Source organism: Neolamprologus multifasciatus, chromosome 20, assembly GCF_963576455.1.
Source record: "Neolamprologus multifasciatus chromosome 20, fNeoMul1.2, whole genome shotgun sequence".
Classification (NCBI taxonomy): Eukaryota; Metazoa; Chordata; class Actinopteri; order Cichliformes; family Cichlidae; genus Neolamprologus; species Neolamprologus multifasciatus.
This window is the reverse complement of record NC_140458.1, coordinates 28,933,206-28,952,076: the sequence shown is the minus strand read 5'-3', so window position 1 is coordinate 28,952,076 and position 18,871 is coordinate 28,933,206. Positions and strand designations below refer to the sequence as shown.

Below are 18,871 nucleotides of genomic sequence, written 5' to 3'. Positions count from 1 at the left end.
TTTACATTTAAAGAGCCCATGTACTTTTACCCGAAAATATTTTATTACATTGTTCTGGTGGCATTTAGAACAGAATAACTTTATTCTCCACGTTAGCAGAAAATTGTGTGTGAGTCACCAAGTCATAAATCAATTCATAAAAAAATACTGGCAGCACTCAGCCCACAGTCACACAAATGCATACATAAAACTTCAGTACAAATACATCACAGAGTCTTATGACTCAGTATGCTAATTGCTTTTGGCACAAATGATCCCTTATACACCTTTTGCCTACCTAAAGGCGGCCTGTGAAGTCATCCTGAGGGCATTAGTTCAAAATAAGAATGTTATGTGGTCTCGTGCTCTCTAATCACTTTAACACCCACAACAGTAATTACATGTTCCAGGGTCGAATTACTGGTCAGATTTTCTGTAATCTGTGACTTAGAGCTCAAAAAGGATTCCTCTGATAAAAACCTACAGGACAAAGAATTAAAGCTGGCATGAAAGAATGTTTTCACTAAAGTTAGGGAAAGAAACTAAGACTAGCTGCATGTATAAATAGCACTAGAGGTGTTTGAGGGAATGTGTGTGAGCATTCAGTAAACTGAACATTTAACTAGAAAACAGAAAAAGAAAGGAGAGAAGAAGGGACAGAAGGTGCAAAATATTAGATTTCTTTGACAATCAAAAGACAGACAACGGTCTCCAAGAGGGGAAATGTTTATGTTTTGTTTTTTAAAAACACAGACATACAAAATAAAATTATATTTACACAATAATACAAAAAATACTCTTGGCCTTTAACAACATTTATTTGATGCCTGTTCAATATGAACTCTTGTGATTTCACCAAGAACAGCAGTGTACAATACTCCTGATTCAGTTACAGTTATGCATTTCCTGTCTCTCTCAAGCTCATTTTAGGGGTTTTTTTCCCAGCGCCTGGAATTCAAAGACCAAAGCGTTCAGCAGGACTGACAGCAGCTTTCTGACGGTTGTTGAAAAAGCACGATCCGAGTCAAGCTGAACGAAAGAGGACAAAGTGAAACCCTTCACTTCATCCTGAAATTATTCCTGAATTTCAGACACGTCGGGGGGGGATATAAGAGAGCTTTGCTTCACGTGGTAACCATGGTAACATCAGCAACAGCACTAGTAGAGGAGAAGCAGGGGGTCGGATCTGACGTAACCATGGTGATGGCAGCAGGAGCTTCTGTTGATGCTTGCATTGTAACGGGTGGCTCAGCAGGGCGAGCGGGTTTAGCGATCTTCATGGGAACGAAAGCGTTGGAGGTGCAGTGCTCGCTCAGATACTCGCCTCCTTTCTCCTCGTAGTCCTGTCTGCTGATCCATCCCTCCGACCCTGCTCCAGGAGGGTGCTCCAACGCCCAGCCTCGTGCTCCATGCCAGGCATCCAAGGCCGGACAAGACGCCATAGTCACCTATGAAGAAGTTTTAGGTTACCTTCAGATGATCTCAACAATAATCAAAACATCTGAAAGGACCGGACAGTTTAGCTGGAGTCATGTATCCCATAATGGTTCCCATAACTCACTTCTTTACTTTGAAACAAGCTCTGTTGCTTCATATCTAACTATATGCACTATTTACATGGCTGGCTGCTCACTGGACACACAGGTACACCTTGCTAGTACTGGGTTGGATCCGTTTTCCCCTTTAGAGCTGCCTTAATTCTTCAACCAAGTGCTGGAAACATTCCTCAGGACATTTTGGTCCATAATGACATGATTTGTCGGCTGTCTTTTTCAGACCATTCTCTGTAAACTCTAGTGATGGCTGGGTGGGACAATCCCTGTGGCGGGACAATCTTCACAATCACTTTTTTTCTCCATTCTAATTCTAGGTTTGAACTTCAGAGCCTGCATGCACCGAGTAGCTGCCATGCCAGGGCTCATTAGATATTTGCACTAACAAGCAGTTGAACAGGTGTACCTAACAAAGTGTATGATGAGTGTACATTAGATCATTTATATTTATGTCACATCCCATGTTGAACTTTAGAAAAATATTTGAGCTGATGACTTTAAAGCAGGAGTGTTTAACTCCAGGCCTCGAGGGCCGGTCTCCTGCAGGTTTTAGATATCACCTTGGGTCAACACACCTGAATCAAGTGATTAGTTCATTACCAGGCCTCTGGAGAACTTCAAGACATAACGAGGAGGTAATTTAGCCGTTTAAATCAGCTGTGTTGGATCAAGGAAACATCTAAAGCCTGCAGGACACCGGCCCTTGAGGCCTGGAGTTTGACACCTGTGCTTTAAAGAGACGATACGACCTTTTTGTGGCGTTTTGCGTTCTGTTACTATGTTCAAATTTTTTTTCCAGAGAAAACACGAAAGCTTAAAGTCCAGGGTTTTACGTCCACCTGAAAGCTCTTGTTTTCTGTTTTTTGTGGTTACTGTTTGAACTATATTAGATTTTTTTGTCCTTATCAAAAAAAGATTTCAGATTTTTTGACAAAGTAAACATAACAAGGTTTTAGGCGAGCACAGGCTGTACCTTGAATTGTGACTGGAAGGGTCTCATGGCCAGCAGTTCTCGCTCTACTCTCTCTTTCATCCCAGGATACTGCATGTTCCCTCCGGTCAGAAATACATTGCTCACTAGCGCCTCCTGCTGCTCTGGAGTGTACCTATTTGTGATTAAAGCATCAAAGTTCACATCATTAACAAAAAAATAAATACCATCAGTAAAAAACTAATAAAAAAATAATAATAAAAGAATGTTTATATAACATAGCATTTTCTGGCTCCTTGTAATAACTTTATCAGGATGAGGTTATGTGTTTATACAACTTCTCTGCATATTCGTGTTTTTGTGTACAACCGTTACATCCCATCATTACCTGGCCAAAACATATTGCAGAGTCTCCATCAGTCCCATCTGCTCCTCTCCAGTCAGCGAAGGCTGGAACAAAATCTCTGGACACCGCAGACGCTCCGTCCCCACAAAGAGCTGGTGGTACTCCGCCATGTTAAACACGGGCTGGAGTAGGAGGGGGGAAAAAAGTTCTCCTTCATTAACGTGAAGTTATGACAGTATTGACACCACCACATGTTTCAAATGTTGCAATAGCAAAGTTATGCTCAAAAACTACTAGAAGTTTTTCTACACATTTTGCCACACAGGACCGCAGCAGGTATTTCCCTGCACAGCATTAATGAGGCTCTACATGTCTCTGAGACATCCTGTGCCATTACCTGAACCACATTAGCAGGTTTTTCTGGCAGCGAGTCCTCGGGGAAGTCAGAATCCATCAGTGCCACTCCATCTGTCTCGTCCATCGGCTGTTCCAGCTCTGACACCTGACGGAGAGCCACAGAACAGCCTCAGGCTTTGTGTCAGGAGCACTACATCCACCGCAGCAATCAAGCATAGATGCTGTAGAGCCTCGCAGCACAGTCGTGATAATGACTTTTACACCTAATTATTGGATCATTTCAATTTCACTTGTGCTCTGTAGTCATTTTCACTGTAATTTGACAACTTGAGCACTTCTTCTGGATTATTTACATAACCATCTCACTATAGATACAGTGCTAACACTGTCATATGCTCAGGTCATACATAGCATTCTTCTATTAACTGCTTTACCTTTCTACCGAAAAGCAGTTACAGATTTGTTTATCCAAATACTGATTCAGACACAGAGCCTGAAAATGTGGGCACAGCACATGCAAAAACAAGTCTGTACAACCAAATTGTATTTTTTAAACTTGATGGCAGAACACCTACCTCCGCCTTTCCCTCTGCTCCATCACTGTGCAGCAGCTTCTGTCTACCCTGCTCTACAGCGAGCTGCAATTTGTTGATGTACGACTGCAGCTCCTCAGCTGAATCCATGTTAAGCTCCACCAGACTCTTGTGAAACTGATCCAGCAGGCCGTCCTCCAGCAGCTCCTGCGCGCACACACACACACATTACTCTATGATCAGTAGGTGAAATACTGAGAAAGGATGGATAAACTCTAAACAGAATTAGAGTAAACTCATTTGGAGGCAACAGATGGAATTTTACATATTTTTTGAACTTTTTAGTTCCAATTCCAAACAATATACATCGAAAGTCTGAACTCACTAGCTCACTGATTTTTTCCTGCACAATTTTATTAATACAACCAGTTCTCTGAGCAATGAAACAAAAAACTATCTTTGAGCCCACAGAGTACAAATTTCTTAGCATATCTTCATGTCCTCTCTTGCTGGTGCCGTAGTTCCTTTTGATGATGCATCCCTGGGTAGCTTTTTTGTTTATGGTCATCCATAAGTAAAAATGATTTACTTACTAGACATAAACTCAGATTTACACCATAGAATAACTAAAATCATACATTGCCTTCAGCAGTTTGATGTGTTTATTACTGAGTGCCAATTTCCATCTTGTCTTCCGTCCTCAGCTGGAACAATCAATCAATCAATCGTCTTTGACTCGCAATGTAACTGCCAACATCTAAATAATGCATTTCTTTTCTGCGACTCTCTTTCGCTCTTGCTTGGTCACCCATAGTGTTGCAAATGATTCCCGCAATCCCAGTGGAAGTGCAATGGAATGAAATTTTAACTGCCAATCAGGTGCTATGTTAGAAATCATGTTGTTTGTCAACACTGCACTACCGTTACAACTACTATAAGTATGCATGCATGTACCGGCCTAAAAACAAGATCCAAACCTCCTGATGGCAGTTCCATTGAAATATAGAAAGGTAGGCGTTTAAAAAAAAATGGAAAAAGATGAGAGAAACAAACAGGCTGACTGATAAATAAGACAGGAATCCGCAATCAGAGAGACGACTCTTGTGCTTGTGAACTTTATGGTAAATGGTAAATGGCCTGTATTTATATAGCGCTTTTACTAGTCCCTAAGGACCCCAAAGCGCTTTACACAACCAGTCATCCACCCATTCACGCACACATTCCCACACTGGTGATGGCAAGCTACATTGTAGCCACAGCCACCCTGGGGCGCACTGACAGAGGCGAGGCTGCCGGACACTGGCGCCACCGGGCCCTCTGACCACCACCAGTAGGCAACGGGTGAAGTGTCTTGCCCAAGGACACAACGACCGAGACTGTCCAAGCCGGGGCTCGAACCGGCAACCTTCCGATTACAAGGCGAACTCCCAACTCTTGAGCCACGATCGCCGATAAAAGGTCCAATAAGGTCCTTGCCTGTACTGCTAAGAGTCTGTCCAGCCTCTCTTGGTCCTGCTGCAGCTTCTCCTCTCGGCGGCGAGCATTAATCTCTTGAAGTCGTCGAAGTTGCTGAGCTCGTCTCTCTTGCCGCTCCTCTACACTCACACAGCCGCCCGGCACCTTACTCGAAAATGGAAGCTGCATACGGTGAACTTCCCGCTCATAAAACTCTGGGCTGCGCCACTTTTCCAGCTCTGCGGAAAACACAGCACAGAGGAAATGCAAAGTCAAGGGGAGGAGAAAGCACATGCATGCACCTCTGTGCTGGCTCCTCACTCCTTTTATTCACAGTCATCTGTTTTTCTAGTAGTTCTGAGGAGGAACTCACTGTGTGCATTTTAATGATGTTATTTAAATATTCTTCAGCTATCATAAATCTAAAGCATTTAATTGCTGTCCCATAAAAAAACAAATGCATAGCTACATGTCCATGGATATATTTGTACCTTCATGATAATCCACAGCAGTGTAGCTGTGCTCATGCAGCAGCTCCTCCATGCGGCTGAGTGTGATGGCAGCAAGGTGACCTGGGTATTTTAGCTGCAGGAGGCGCTGCAGGTAGGACGCTGCCTGGCTCCCAGCCACATTCACACGCTTACAATTCACAGCATCCAACCTCGAACAAAAACCAGATAAGAACTAAAACTATGGTGTGTGATAAAAATCAGGAAAGCAGAGCAAACAGTAAAAGCTGTATATAAATCATTCGTTTGTGCATGTTGATCCTCACCTGCCATTAATAACCGGCAGGATGTGTGAGCAGTGGTAACCTGAGGACAGAACGATTCCCGTGTGTGGTGACTGGAGCTTCCTTTGACTGTTATTGTGGTAGAAACTGTACAAGGAATCCACACCATAGGAGACGTATGGGACGCTGTAGCACTCAAAAAGCAGCTCTGACATCATCTGGCGGCAGTGCAGTGGGTTGCAGGGCGCCTCTGTCAGCACAATGGGGTGATCCACACTACCCTGCAATAATAATAATAATAATAAAGTGGTGTTGATGTATTGTCTGGGTGTCCACGTGACTTACATGACTATAAACAGCTAGCAGAAAATATCCCGGGAGTTAAGTTGTTCAATTAATCCTGAACTCCAGATACAAAACCTTCAAACCGACCAACGTTTCACTTACAAATGACTGATTTAACTTCCGCTCACCTCTGACGTGATGCCCAGGTGTGTAAACACATAGTCGAAGATGAGCTCCTGGATTTCAAAGTTGACCACCACGTTTCGGTCAAACTGGCTCTTCAGCAGCCACCGCAGCGGCTCCAAATTGGGGATGTCGTTACCGATCTGGGTCTCACTGCGGGCAGCGCCTCTGCTTCGCGCCGCCACCGACTTGAACAGGAGCCGCGGAGGGTCGAGCTCGGCCCCCGGAGCTGCCCAGCCGGCCCGGGTCTGGAAGGAGCCGTTATCTATCACTATAGGAGAGGGTGTATGGGTCAGATACTGTGCGGGGAGCTCAAGAATCGGATCAGGGGAGGCTTTCCAGTCCTGGAACGAGAAAATCTGACACACCGGTCCTTCTTTGGAAGCCATTTTGAAAATGTGTAACTGCAAAATACAGCCGACTGGAGTCTCGGTGTCGCCGATTTACAGTTCCTGACAGATTTTTAAATCACTTTTATCATATAACCTTTTCATAGACAGTGTGTGATTTTAGCAACACGAACTGGAAACAAACATTGATTAAAACACACACACACACTATACATGACAAATCCGAATGGAGAAAAGCATAAGACTAATAGTCCAGCTCAGTGATTCCCTAAATATGAGACGACCCCCTGGTGGGCTAGCAAGGTACTGCAGGTGGGCCCCATTTATGTATAGTTACATTCATCCATCTATCCATTGTATTTATATACAAAGTGAATTAAATCTGAGAATATGAGGTCGTTAGTTTGTGATATTACTCTTTACTCTTATTTACTGCTCTTGTTTCGAAGTTTGTGTCCCAGTGGCAGGTGGGTCACACTTTAGCCTTAAAACTGTGTATATGACTGGATAGTATGAGCAATTTATAGCCAAAAGCCAATATTAGTTATATAGTTTGAATAAAATGTTCAAGTAAATTCATCACTTTTTCTTGTATTTTTTTTAGAGTGAAGATTTAAGATTGGGTGAGCCCCAAGGAATTTTCTGAATCTAAGTGGGCCACAGCACTCTTAACTTTGAAAATGGCTGATGTAGCTAATATAAACAAAATACAATTAAAACATTTAAATTATTTTTAATTCCTGATTAGCAATTTATTTTTGAAATGCAGTTATTTTATCTACAAAAAAGACTCCGTATAGAGTTTCAGAGAGCTGTAGAGTAAACACCAAGACCCATCACATCTGTGTAGGTTCTCAGTTCCAGGTCACAGTAATCTAAGGAGCTTGGAAAGAAACTGGACTTCTTTGAGTTTCTTGAAGAATTTTCACCTCTCATCCAAACAGCTTCTTCAGTTCTAAGACCAAATAGTGGAGATTCCCGGGTATTTAAGCCCTAGTGGGTGTTGTCCCTTAAGATGGTCATTGACCCACTATTGACCATGTGCCTCATGACATGAGCCAAGGTGTGAAAAGGGGTGTGGATCATTATCAGCAGAGGTTTAGGGTGAAGCCATTGTGAGACCTTGCCTCACCCTATCATGTGACTTCCTTCCTTCCTTTTTGAAATGCTTTGTGACCTCGCAAGAACTGCTGATGAACTTCTTGGTAATATTTAGAGTGATCTATGCACTACATCTGCTACTTCAGTTATTAGCAAAGGACTGAATAACACTGTATACATTTAGAGTACAGAAGTCTGGAGCTGGTAAACTGTTCCCCAACTTAGAAACTCAAGAGTCTGGATAACTGTATCAGAGCACAGTGTCTCGTTTTGTTTTGGGCTGTTGTTTTATATCATTTTTTGTTGCAATAACTGGACTACAAGAAATTTCTGATAGTCATTGTTTGGAATATAAACGTTAACAACAACAGAACCAGGACAGTGGTATATGTAGAATTTAGAATTTTAGAGTTTTAACAGTTTACAGTTTAATTAATCAAATCTGCAACTGAGATATTCAAAAGTACATATCATGTCTTTAGCATTTTATATTCTTTTTGAGAGAATTATTTTAATATTTCTTGAATATTAATAGTGCAGTGCGTTTTTGGTGAAGCTAACTAAAATCTAAAATACTTAGTCCTTTGTTTAATAGTAATTTAACATTATATAATTCACATATAAATGGTTATATAAATTATATAAATATAAATTAAATGGTTTAAAAGCATGTAGAATAGCATATGTAAGCAAGAATATTTCTCCTTTTTTATCAAGACGGGGGAAAAAAAAGAAACAGGGCAGGGTTCGGTGGTTGAATCATCCGTCCCCACCAATGCCAAAACCAAATCTACGCCCTTGGAAATGGGTCCCGAAAAACAGAGGGTAAAATGTGTGGGAATGTGGACAAGCGTAGATGTTTAAAATGTACTAATGTTGGAAACTTGTGCTGGAACGCAGGAGCAGAAAGAGACGCACATTACCACGATTTGTATCCACATTTATAGAAAAAGTGACATAAATATACCTGCCTTTCACCACTAGAGGTCGTACTTCACCTTGTGAGCGTAATTCATGTGCTCATATTTTCATTCATAGTTCATATTTGAGTTATTATAGCCAGATTCTCGTATTAGACCGATTTTTTTTTTGTTAAGTCTATATCTTCAATCTCGTAATACAAGAATTTTAACTCCTCTCTAGAACAATATAATTACCTTTCACAAGATTTTTCCCCCTGGTCTGAAGCTCTGACTCTAACCATTTCAGTCTGTGTGCAAACTAAAATACATGTTACAATTGTTGTTTTGTTTTATTTTTTACACACGCAGTATCAGCTGAAGCCGTTCAATCTGTTATTTCACCAGTAAAATTCCTGGATATTTTCCGTCTGCCATGCTGTTACTCTCAGCTGGCCAGGCAAAGCCTCAGCTGGATATGTGGGGCACCTGCACATGAGAGCTACTGTACGTCCCAGTCGGCTTCCATTCAGATCAGCCATCCGCTACATTATCTTAGTGGAAATGGAACCCACTGTGGCAAAAAATGAGACACAAGATGCAAAAAAAGATGTTTTGTCAAGTATTAAAATGGAAGAATCGTTTCTTTATCTTCATCTTTTCTTCTTGCAGTTTCTTATACTTTGTTTTTGTAACCATTATGCCCACCATGTGCAAATGTACACTTCATTTACTTCACATCCTGTGAAACTGAAACACAGCGAATGCACACAAAAGGCAAACACACTCAGTTAAACCATTAAAATGCTGAAGACTGAAATACAAGACTGAAGGGCCAGTATTGTGCAAATCCAGCAAATGAGCTCTGATTATTATTATTATTATTGTTGTTGTTGTTGTTGTTGTTGTCATTGTTGTTGTTGTTGTTATTATACACTTTTTATTTAGCTTTTCTCTCAAATATAAGGATACTTAAATAGATAATCAGATAACATGTTTTTTGGGGGCAGCATTATTTCCTGGATAGCAGAGACATGTTGGGGAGGAAGATAAAGGTGTGTGTGTGTGTGTGTGTGTGTGTGTGTGTGTGTGTGTGTGTGTGTGTGTGTGTGTGTGTGTGTGTGTGTGTGTGTGAGATGGGGGGGGGGGGGGGTTACAGTATGATGGTGTGTCACTAAAGCACGAGCACAGTTCACTGCTCAGGCACAAAGCTCTAAGTGACTGCCGCCCCCTTCCTCCTGATGCTAATAAGCAGATCTGGGTCACATCACCCTCTCAGACACACACACACATGACTACATACCACTGGTAAGACACAAACACACACAACCGCATCCATACTATCCACACATCCTCACACACAGAGAAAAATTCATCCCCTTCTACTTTCTGTCCTTACACACACACACGCACACACACACACACACACACACACACTGGCGTCCATTCCTCCTAGGAGGCGAGACGTGACTTTGTGCTGCTGTCTGTGCACAGCGCTTGCAGCTTTATGCTTGTTGTGCTTGTCATCCAGGCAGCAGTGATGAGGAGGGGGCAACTGATAGGCTACAAGCACTATGGGAGTGCCACGCGTGATGCCAGGCAGCCTCCATTTTGTGGAAGAATGAACAGACAGTTCCCACTGAAAGGGAGGGGGCGTGTTATAAAGGTCCTGTTTCATTAAAAATGTTTATGACTTCATCGGTGATTTATCAGCGACGATAAGTCTCACTATGATGAGATGCAGTTAGTCAGTGGGTAGTGGGTAATGGGCAGGGCTTCACCTCCTTACAGCAGGACATGACTACAGACTTCAGAATATTTTTGTTTTGGGGTTGTTTTTTTTCCCGCACACAGTTTTGGGAGGAAAAACATCCGTCAGTGTGGATTAAGTGTGTGACCGTGAGTCACAGCATTCCGAACTCATTTTAATTCCGTTGTCATGGCAACACAGAACTTTCTTTTGGCCCACATCAGCACGGAATTAGGAGACATCCCTCCTTTTATCGCTTTCTTTTTGTAATTTAGGAGGCAGCTTTAACCATCCTTGGTCGTTTTGATGTCACAGTTGGATTAAAAGTCAAATTTAGGTTTGTGTCATTTCTGGCAGGAGCGCAATTAAGAAGCCTGCAGCAGTGCCAAAGCCAATAAGTGCATTTTTCCTCATTTCTTTTTTCTTTTTTCTCTTTTTTTTAATTCGAGTGTAACTCGCTGAAAACCGTCATTTTACAGACCTGTTTAACTGATCATTTGATCACACACACACATTTTCAGTGATTTCCAGTGAACCCCTGGTTGGATGGTTTATAATCCATGCTACAGAATGCACTGCAGTATTTGAAAATGTTCGTTTGCACTGGTCATGTGTCTTCGCGTATTTTGAGATCAAATCAAATGTAATGTAACTAGATTTCTGATTGAAAACTCGGTTTAAGGTTGGGATAAGATTCGGCTGAGGATAAGGTTTGGGAAAGAATTACTGCGATTAGAGCCAATCAGATAATACTGTCAGTAACTGCTGCGTTTGTGGGAGTGTGAAGAAACAAAGGAAGCAGGAAGAGAGACCAGTTTATGTAACGACTCAGACTCTGAACACTTCTGATATAGCAGAGGCACGCTGCAACCTCTATGACTCTCCTCTGCGCCCTGTCACGTCTGCGCATTCAAGCACACACGCTGAGACGCATACACAGTAAACTGCACTCCTTTGTCTCTCTGTCTCTCTCTCTCATCACATACCAAAACACACACACACACACACACACACACACACACACACACACACACACACACACACACACACACACACACACACACACACAGGGTTTGTCACTACCGCTCTCTTCAGTGCCGGGCCCTGTAAGCCTAGCAGATCTTTTTGGGCCACAGAGTGATGAATGTGTTTGTGCACCTGTCACTATCCATGCATCAGATATGTGTGTATGAGAGAGAGAGACTGTGAAAAAAAGTATTTCTAAAAATTTAATTTGTTATTGGTTATTTCATCCGCTGGGTATTTAAGAAAAATAATACACGTTTGGGCCTTCCAGCCATACAGGTGTTCTCACTAGCCTGGCTAATCCAACTTCTCATCCGGTTGAGTAAAGCTGTAGAAGGACGTGCTCGTTCACAAACCCCGCCCTGAAAAGCACCTGTCCATTCACAGCCACCAGAATTAGTCACGATAGGCCCATCCAACTTCATATTTCCACACAGGCCAAAATAGTGTGGTCGAATAACTGCAGCAAACTCTGTTCTTTCAGACGAATCTGCCAGTGTGTCATTGTAGAATAAAAACCTTGATATGAGTGGGTTGCTGGGGTTTAAGTGAGGTGTGTAACAAAATCAAATAGTAATGAATGTAATTTTCAGTGGAGCCATGTGCAGAAATTAAAGTCATAGAAGGGAACAAGATCCGACTTTTGGGGGGACAAAAAAAAAAACAAAAACACAAACAGTGAAACTGTATTTTTCGCTTCCATTGCTGCAAATCATCATTGTGAGCAATGAAATCCACAATGTTACAAAATAAAATAAAATGCACTGAAATCTTATGTGCTAATTATAGGTTTTTTAAAAATGCCGTTTGACCTCCCCATGAAACGCCTCACAGTGGTTTGATCCACTGCCTACATTCCCTCACTCCTCTACTTACCCGAGGTGGACTCGAAAGAACATGTGAGACACTGGATTTACAATAAAATATATTTACAGTCACATATTAATAATATTCATGATTTTTTTGTGTTTATTTCTGATTTTTCCCCCCTCAATTTTATGATTTCTATTTAACTAATCAGTGGATCGGTGTTGCTTGATATGGGTTTATGCAGCTGCATATAAAAATGTCTGTTTGTTTCTCAGTGCAGCTTTAATTTATACATTAATGAAGGGAAAGGTTCGATTTAAGCCTTACAGACAGAAAAAAAAAACTCGACCGGTGCTGAAAAAAATCTCTTTTCTCTGAAATCTCAAAGCACACGCGCACACACCCTGTCCAATTACTGTGGCCATGGCAACTATCAGAGATTATTGCTCCCAGTCAGCACTGCACGGCTGTTAGACGGGGCTGTGAGCCTCTCCTATTTCAGGCCTACACACACACACACACACGGAGTCTGAATTAATCCTTCTCTTTGTAGCCTGGAAGCTAAACTGCTCGACCCAGAAGCCAGTGCTAAAGTAGCTCAGTTTGAAAGAACAAAAAAGTCAAACTGAAAATCGATTTATTTTCTTCAAGGGGAAGCGAAATATAAATCTATCCTGTTCGACAGGATTTAATCCGGGCTTTTATTTTATTTCCATTTTTAATCTGTTTCACTGTTACTGATATTATTTTCGAGTGGAAGCAGCGAGTTTTTATTTCGGATGGAGCTGAATGTACCAGAGCTGCGTGTCTGCAGTCGTGTGCGCGCCCGTGTGTGTGACATTTGCAGTTATCCTGTCCCGGCGTTAGCCCGGGGACTGCGCGTGTCATGGGGGAGGGAGAAGCGCCTCAAGGTCTCATCCCAGCTCCTCACCGTCCTACACACACACACACACACACACACACACTCAGACATGATGACACACACTCACTAACAAAAACTGTGTTGGCCTGAACACAAATAGCAGCTGGCAAAGCAGCTCAAGCCAAGCATGAAAATATGCGGAACTTTTACTGTCCTCTGGCTCGTTTCTAAATTTAGATCTCTCGCCCGTTTTTTTTTCTTGTAATGATGCTCGTTAAAACATTTGGGCCTGTGTTTCGCAATGGTTTGTTCTTTTCAGATCATCACAATTGCAATCAATTTAATCACAGTTGTAAACAGGCGTCACAAAGATTGTTCATATTTTAGAAGCTCAGGGAGAATGTCTGTATTTTTCAGCCTTCCTGCCACGGAGGGCTACGTTTTTGCCACAGAGGCAAAAATGTGATGACAGTTTTGCTGTCTTGTCACAGCAAATTACGGAGGGACAAATGAGATGCTTCGTATTCGCAAGGATTCAATTCAATTCAATTTTATTTATACAGCGTCAAATCACAACAACAGTCGCCTAAGAGCGCTTGATCACATCTGAGGTGGAGAAGAAATATTCCCTTAAACTGAGATTTTCAACCTCGTCTTTAGATGAAAGCAGCTCAACGAGAGAAAATAATTATTGTATAGATTCGATGTTTCCCGTGTTGTGTTGCATTTTAACGACTGCTTGTTTGGTACATATTTTCTGTGTGATTGTGGAGCTGTCCGCGGAGCTGTCCTCGGAGCTGTCCGTGGTGCGCATTCAGCAACTGGCCTGCAGCAGGATGCGCAACGAGTTGCATCCTTCCCCCAACCTGCTGATCACGCTCATCTGGAGTAGAGCTGCTGGCAGGAAACGCAAAGTCTGTTGCTGTGTGCATGCACGTAACACACAAATAAACCCTGAGATAAATTTAAGTTTCACTCATTTCAATATTTGCCTCAAATTAACATGCTTCGTTTCTCTCACCTCTTCTGTTTTCATTACATAAAATATTACACGTGGAAATGTGTAATATTCATCGATATTTTTTGTTGTTAACAAAACATGTTTTATGTAGGAACATAAAACATTTTAAAGGTGGCACGCTGGGGCCTTTTGTCTTTTACAGAAAACAGAAAATTCGCTGTGCGCTGTGTCGATTGATACAGCGAGATATGGCGCAGTCATCGTGCTTCATTTCACAAAATTAGGATAGATTTCAAGTGTTGGAAGAGACTTTTTTTAATTTAATTTATTTTTTAAAGCAAAATATCGCGATTATTCACGCCTTTGTAGACTACATTATTTATTTGTCATATCGGCGTATTTGAGGTATTCCAGACGTCCAGACGAGCACTCGGAAACTCAAAAATAGCCTTTCCAGTTCAGTTATTTTTACACAGCCACACAGCAGCAGGTTTGGATAAAGGGTGGAGGTTTGTTTCGCCATCACAGAGGACATCACACCCGCCGTTTGTTGGTATGGGTGTCAGTGGACCTGTTGACGGGATGAGCAGGTGAAATGTCTGGTGTTTTCATTCGTGCGTGATGTCAGGCGCACTTCTGTGACACTGATGTATTTAAATGGCCTGAACGCTTTTATTTTCGTGGTCGTTCGGTCGGTCAACCCCAGATGAGATCTCTCTCTCGCTCCCCCTCTCTCTCTATCTATGTCTCTCCACGCCACCCGTGACGGTTCTGCTGCGCGCGAGCCTTACACTGGCACTCTGTGCGGACACGTGCACGCCCCTCTCGCTCCCTCTCTCCCTCTCTGGGTGATGCGGAGATTCCTGCGCTCACGTTGTCACCAACAAGACTCCAAACTGAGAGGATTGCTTTGTGTATGTGGGGAGGAAAAAATGCAAAATTGACATTTTTAACGACGAATGGAAATATTTTTTCGTTTTGTGTCTGATCTCAGGCGCTTCTTCGTTGAGGCAGATGCCAAGGAGTGTTTTTATTAAGGGGGGTAATATGGATAAACAAGCCAAGAAAAGCAGCTGAGGATATTTTTTAAGCTTTGGGTAAATCGGTTAGGCAGCCGTTAGAATGCTGGTTAGTTTATTTTGCAGTCACATCGAAGAGGCAACAGGCATGGGTTCACTGTAGCGGGTAAAAAAAAGTAAAACAATCAAATAAATTGTCCTGCATACACCCGAATCTGCGCTTTTCACGCGTCCCATTTAACTGTAGAACGGATTTTCTTTCGGAAAGAGATGGCTCACCTAATCCGACACAAGCTCACCAACAAACTGACCAATGCGGCCCACACGGTGTCCAACAAATCTCAGGCCAAGGTCAGTGGGGTGTTCGCCAGACTGGGCTTCCAGGCCGCCACGGACGAGGAGGGTTTGGGTTTCGCGGAGTGCGACGACTTGGATTATGACTACAGGCAAGGTATGCAGATGGATGTCCTTCAAGGAGAAGAGGAAGGGGGGCAGATGGAGGGAGATGGGGAGCTGGAGGGAGACAGCCACTACCAGAGAGACGGCACCGGGCCGAGGCCCTCGTCCCTGAAGACAGCAGGCTCTCTGGAAGAAGACAAGCCAAAAATCACGTCATGGGAAGCTGGCTGGAACGTCACCAACGCCATTCAGGTAGGCCGTGATTACTGTCATCCTGCACGCGTGAGTGCAAAAGTACCATGTGCTGCACGGCCATATTAGGCCTGCAACCGCACATAAAGTCACCTTGAAGACTTCATATTTTCACATTTAATATTTAAGCTGGAAAATAGGATGATGCTCAGGGGATACAAATAATTCCGCACAAGCCAAAATTAGAGTTAGTCACCTTTAATTTTTTGCGATGAAACTATAAAAGGTTTTAAATGTAAAGGGCCCGTTAAGCTATATTTTTTCAGTTAGATCCAAGCTTCGGCTTCACCTCGAATTCTTGGTTTCAGCGTAAATCCGTTGCAGTGAGTGGGTCTTAAAATGTATTTATTCAAATCTTTTTATCAGTCGAGCTGCAGGCGGGATCTGCTTGACTTGATAGCCTGGAGGCTGAATAGCACCCACGTGCTTATCAGAGCCTCCATCAAATTAAAAAGCTCAATCAAATGAATTTGAAAATTCGTTTTGGAATTTTCCTTAAACCCTTTAATTCGATCTATTATTTAGTACAGATCAGGTATCGGACATATTATTGCAGTTTAATTTAAAATAATCTGTGGTGACAATTTTTCCTGTTGCGTTATTTTTAAATATAAATTTAGGCTGTTATTATATAAGACGAGCTGGTCCTTGCATGCCTGGGTTAGCTCGGCCTGTCACTACGATGTGGGTCTCGTCCATTACCACTTAACTGCGCTTCTCTTTCCGCAGGGCATGTTTGTCCTCGGCCTGCCGTACGCCATCCTCCACGGCGGCTACCTCGGCCTCTTCCTCATCATCTTCGCGGCTGTGGTGTGCTGCTACACTGGCAAAATCCTCATCGCGTGTCTGTACGAAGAGAACGAGGACGGCATTAAAGTGCGCGTGAGGGACTCTTACGTGGACATTGCGAACGCCTGCTGCGCGCCCCGCTTCCCGGCCCTGGGCGGCCACGTCGTGAACGTGGCTCAGATCATCGAGCTGGTCATGACGTGCATTCTTTACGTGGTGGTCAGCGGAAACCTGATGTACAACAGCTTCCCGGGGTTTCCGGTTTCCCAGAAAGCCTGGTCTGTGGTGGCCACGGCCGCGCTCCTGCCATGCGCGTTCCTGAAGAACCTCAAGGCCGTGTCCAAGTTCAGCTTGCTCTGCACGCTGGCCCACTTCGTCATCAACATCCTGGTGATTGCCTACTGCCTCTCCAGGGCTCGAGAGTGGGCCTGGGAGAAGGTCAAGTTTTACATCGATGTGAAGAAATTCCCCATTTCCATCGGCATCATCGTGTTCAGCTACACCTCCCAGATCTTCCTCCCATCGCTGGAGGGAAACATGCAGAAGCCCAGTGAGTTCCACTGCATGATGGACTGGACTCACATTGCGGCCTGCGTCCTCAAGGGCCTCTTCGCCCTGGTGGCCTACTTGACATGGGCAGATGCCACCAAAGAGGTCATCACGGATAACCTGCCTTCAACGATCCGGGCTGTGGTGAATCTCTTCCTCGTCTCCAAGGCGTTGCTTTCTTACCCTCTGCCGTTCTTCGCAGCAGTTGAAGTTCTAGAGAAATCTTTGTTCCAGGATGGCGGGAGAGCCCTCTTTCCAGACTGCTACGGCCCCGGAGGGCAGTTGAAATCATGGGGCCTGGGCCTCAGAGTCGCCCTGGTGGTCTTTACCTTGCTTATGGCTGTCTTTGTCCCCCATTTCGCCCTTCTTATGGGCTTAACTGGGAGCCTCACCGGTGCTGGCCTGTGCTTCCTCTTGCCAAGCCTCTTCCACCTAAAGCTCCAATGGAGAAATCTCATGTGGCACCACGTCTTCTTCGACGTTTCCATTTTCATCATTGGGGGCATATGTGCCATATCTGGCTTCATCCATTCCATTGAAGGTCTCATAGAGGCGTTCAGGTATGACATCCACGACTGAGAACTTCAGAGAGGGCCTGTGAAGGGCAATTGTCCTAAAATAACGCACTCCTGACAAAAATACCGCACTGAGGACTTGGCATAATCTATTGAGGAGGATTATTTGTGTGAAATGTACATCTTTTTTTATTTTATTATTTTTTGCCTTCGTGATAATGTGCAATAATAAACTCTACAGTCATAGTGTAAAGTAGTCTACTCATTCCAGAAAACGTGTTTCTTTAACTGGACAGAGGAACACAACCTCCTGCATGATAGGGGGTGAATGAATATGCAGGCATTTTAAAAAGCCTGTCAAGTGTCAGTCTTCATGCAAAGATCCAGTTAAAAAGCCCGGCACGGGTCTAACTGTGTGCGTGTAGTGTTTATATCTGGGGAATGAAATATGTGGAAAAACAATGGAGTGATTATGTTCTTACTGGTTTGTTGAACTGCTAGATATCAGTATCCCCCCACTTCAGAGAAAATACAAGACTAAAGCACCCATCCGATCAGATGGTGCACCATAAACCATGAATAACTTGTGTGTAGTGGTTTGAACAGAATGATTTTTTTTTTCCAGTCGGTTTTTGGTTTTGTGTTTGTTTTTTGTTTGTTTCTTTTCATTTTTATGCCTATAGTAGTCCTTGCTGTTTGTTTTCTTGGTGTTTCAAGTGTCATTCTGGATGACGTGAATTCAAGTGCAAGCAAGTGGGTCCTAACTGTGTTATATATGGAGAACAAAAAAAAAAATGTCTGATAATATTCTGTTCCTATTGAACTTGTCAGTTGTGAATTAATGGAACTAATCATGGTATGTGAGACAAAAGAGTATGTGTTGAATCAAGAGATAAATAAATGAGATATTTTATGGCTGGTGATTTCAATCTTTTCTTACCTTTTCTCTTCTTTATTTAGATTAACCTCTGCTAAACTTCCTCATTAAGAATAAGTTGTTGCCGCTTCTCCTTTTCACAATGTGAAGTGGAGGCACTGAAAGTGGGGTGGAGGTACATTTCTACATTCTCCAGTATAATCAGTTCATGACAGACAGCATAAAACTATAAAACTGCAAGTAGCAAACAGTGGGAAAACATAGCACATTTGTTATTAATCCTATTGTAGATGTGATCAATCTGAGCACGATTGCTGTTTAACTTTTAAAAAAAAGTTAAATAATCTAAAAGTAAAC

The 18,871-nt window shown here is 42.9% G+C and overlaps 2 protein-coding genes across 2 annotated transcripts; one reads left to right on the top strand and one right to left on the bottom strand.

Annotated features, from left to right (window-relative positions):
* Window positions 1–689: 689 nt before the first annotated feature.
* Window positions 690–6,809, bottom strand: actr5 (actin related protein 5). The gene is made up of 9 exons (XM_085145775.1): window positions 6,361–6,809; window positions 5,930–6,168; window positions 5,646–5,815; window positions 5,176–5,393; window positions 3,742–3,906; window positions 3,207–3,311; window positions 2,852–2,991; window positions 2,506–2,638; window positions 690–1,427 (listed from the first exon to the last, which is right to left on the bottom strand). Exons 1-9 carry the CDS (start codon window positions 6,742–6,744, stop codon window positions 1,104–1,106), a joined length of 1,878 nt encoding a protein of 625 aa, XP_085001901.1. The 5' UTR covers window positions 6,745–6,809; the 3' UTR covers window positions 690–1,103.
* A 7,826-nt stretch (window positions 6,810–14,635) lies between these two features.
* LOC146495169 (vesicular inhibitory amino acid transporter-like) lies at window positions 14,636–17,701 on the top strand. Its single transcript, XM_085146988.1, has 2 exons — window positions 14,636–15,784; window positions 16,514–17,701. Exons 1-2 carry the CDS (start codon window positions 15,404–15,406, stop codon window positions 17,699–17,701), a joined length of 1,569 nt encoding a protein of 522 aa, XP_085003114.1. The 5' UTR covers window positions 14,636–15,403.
* Window positions 17,702–18,871: the final 1,170 nt, after the last annotated feature.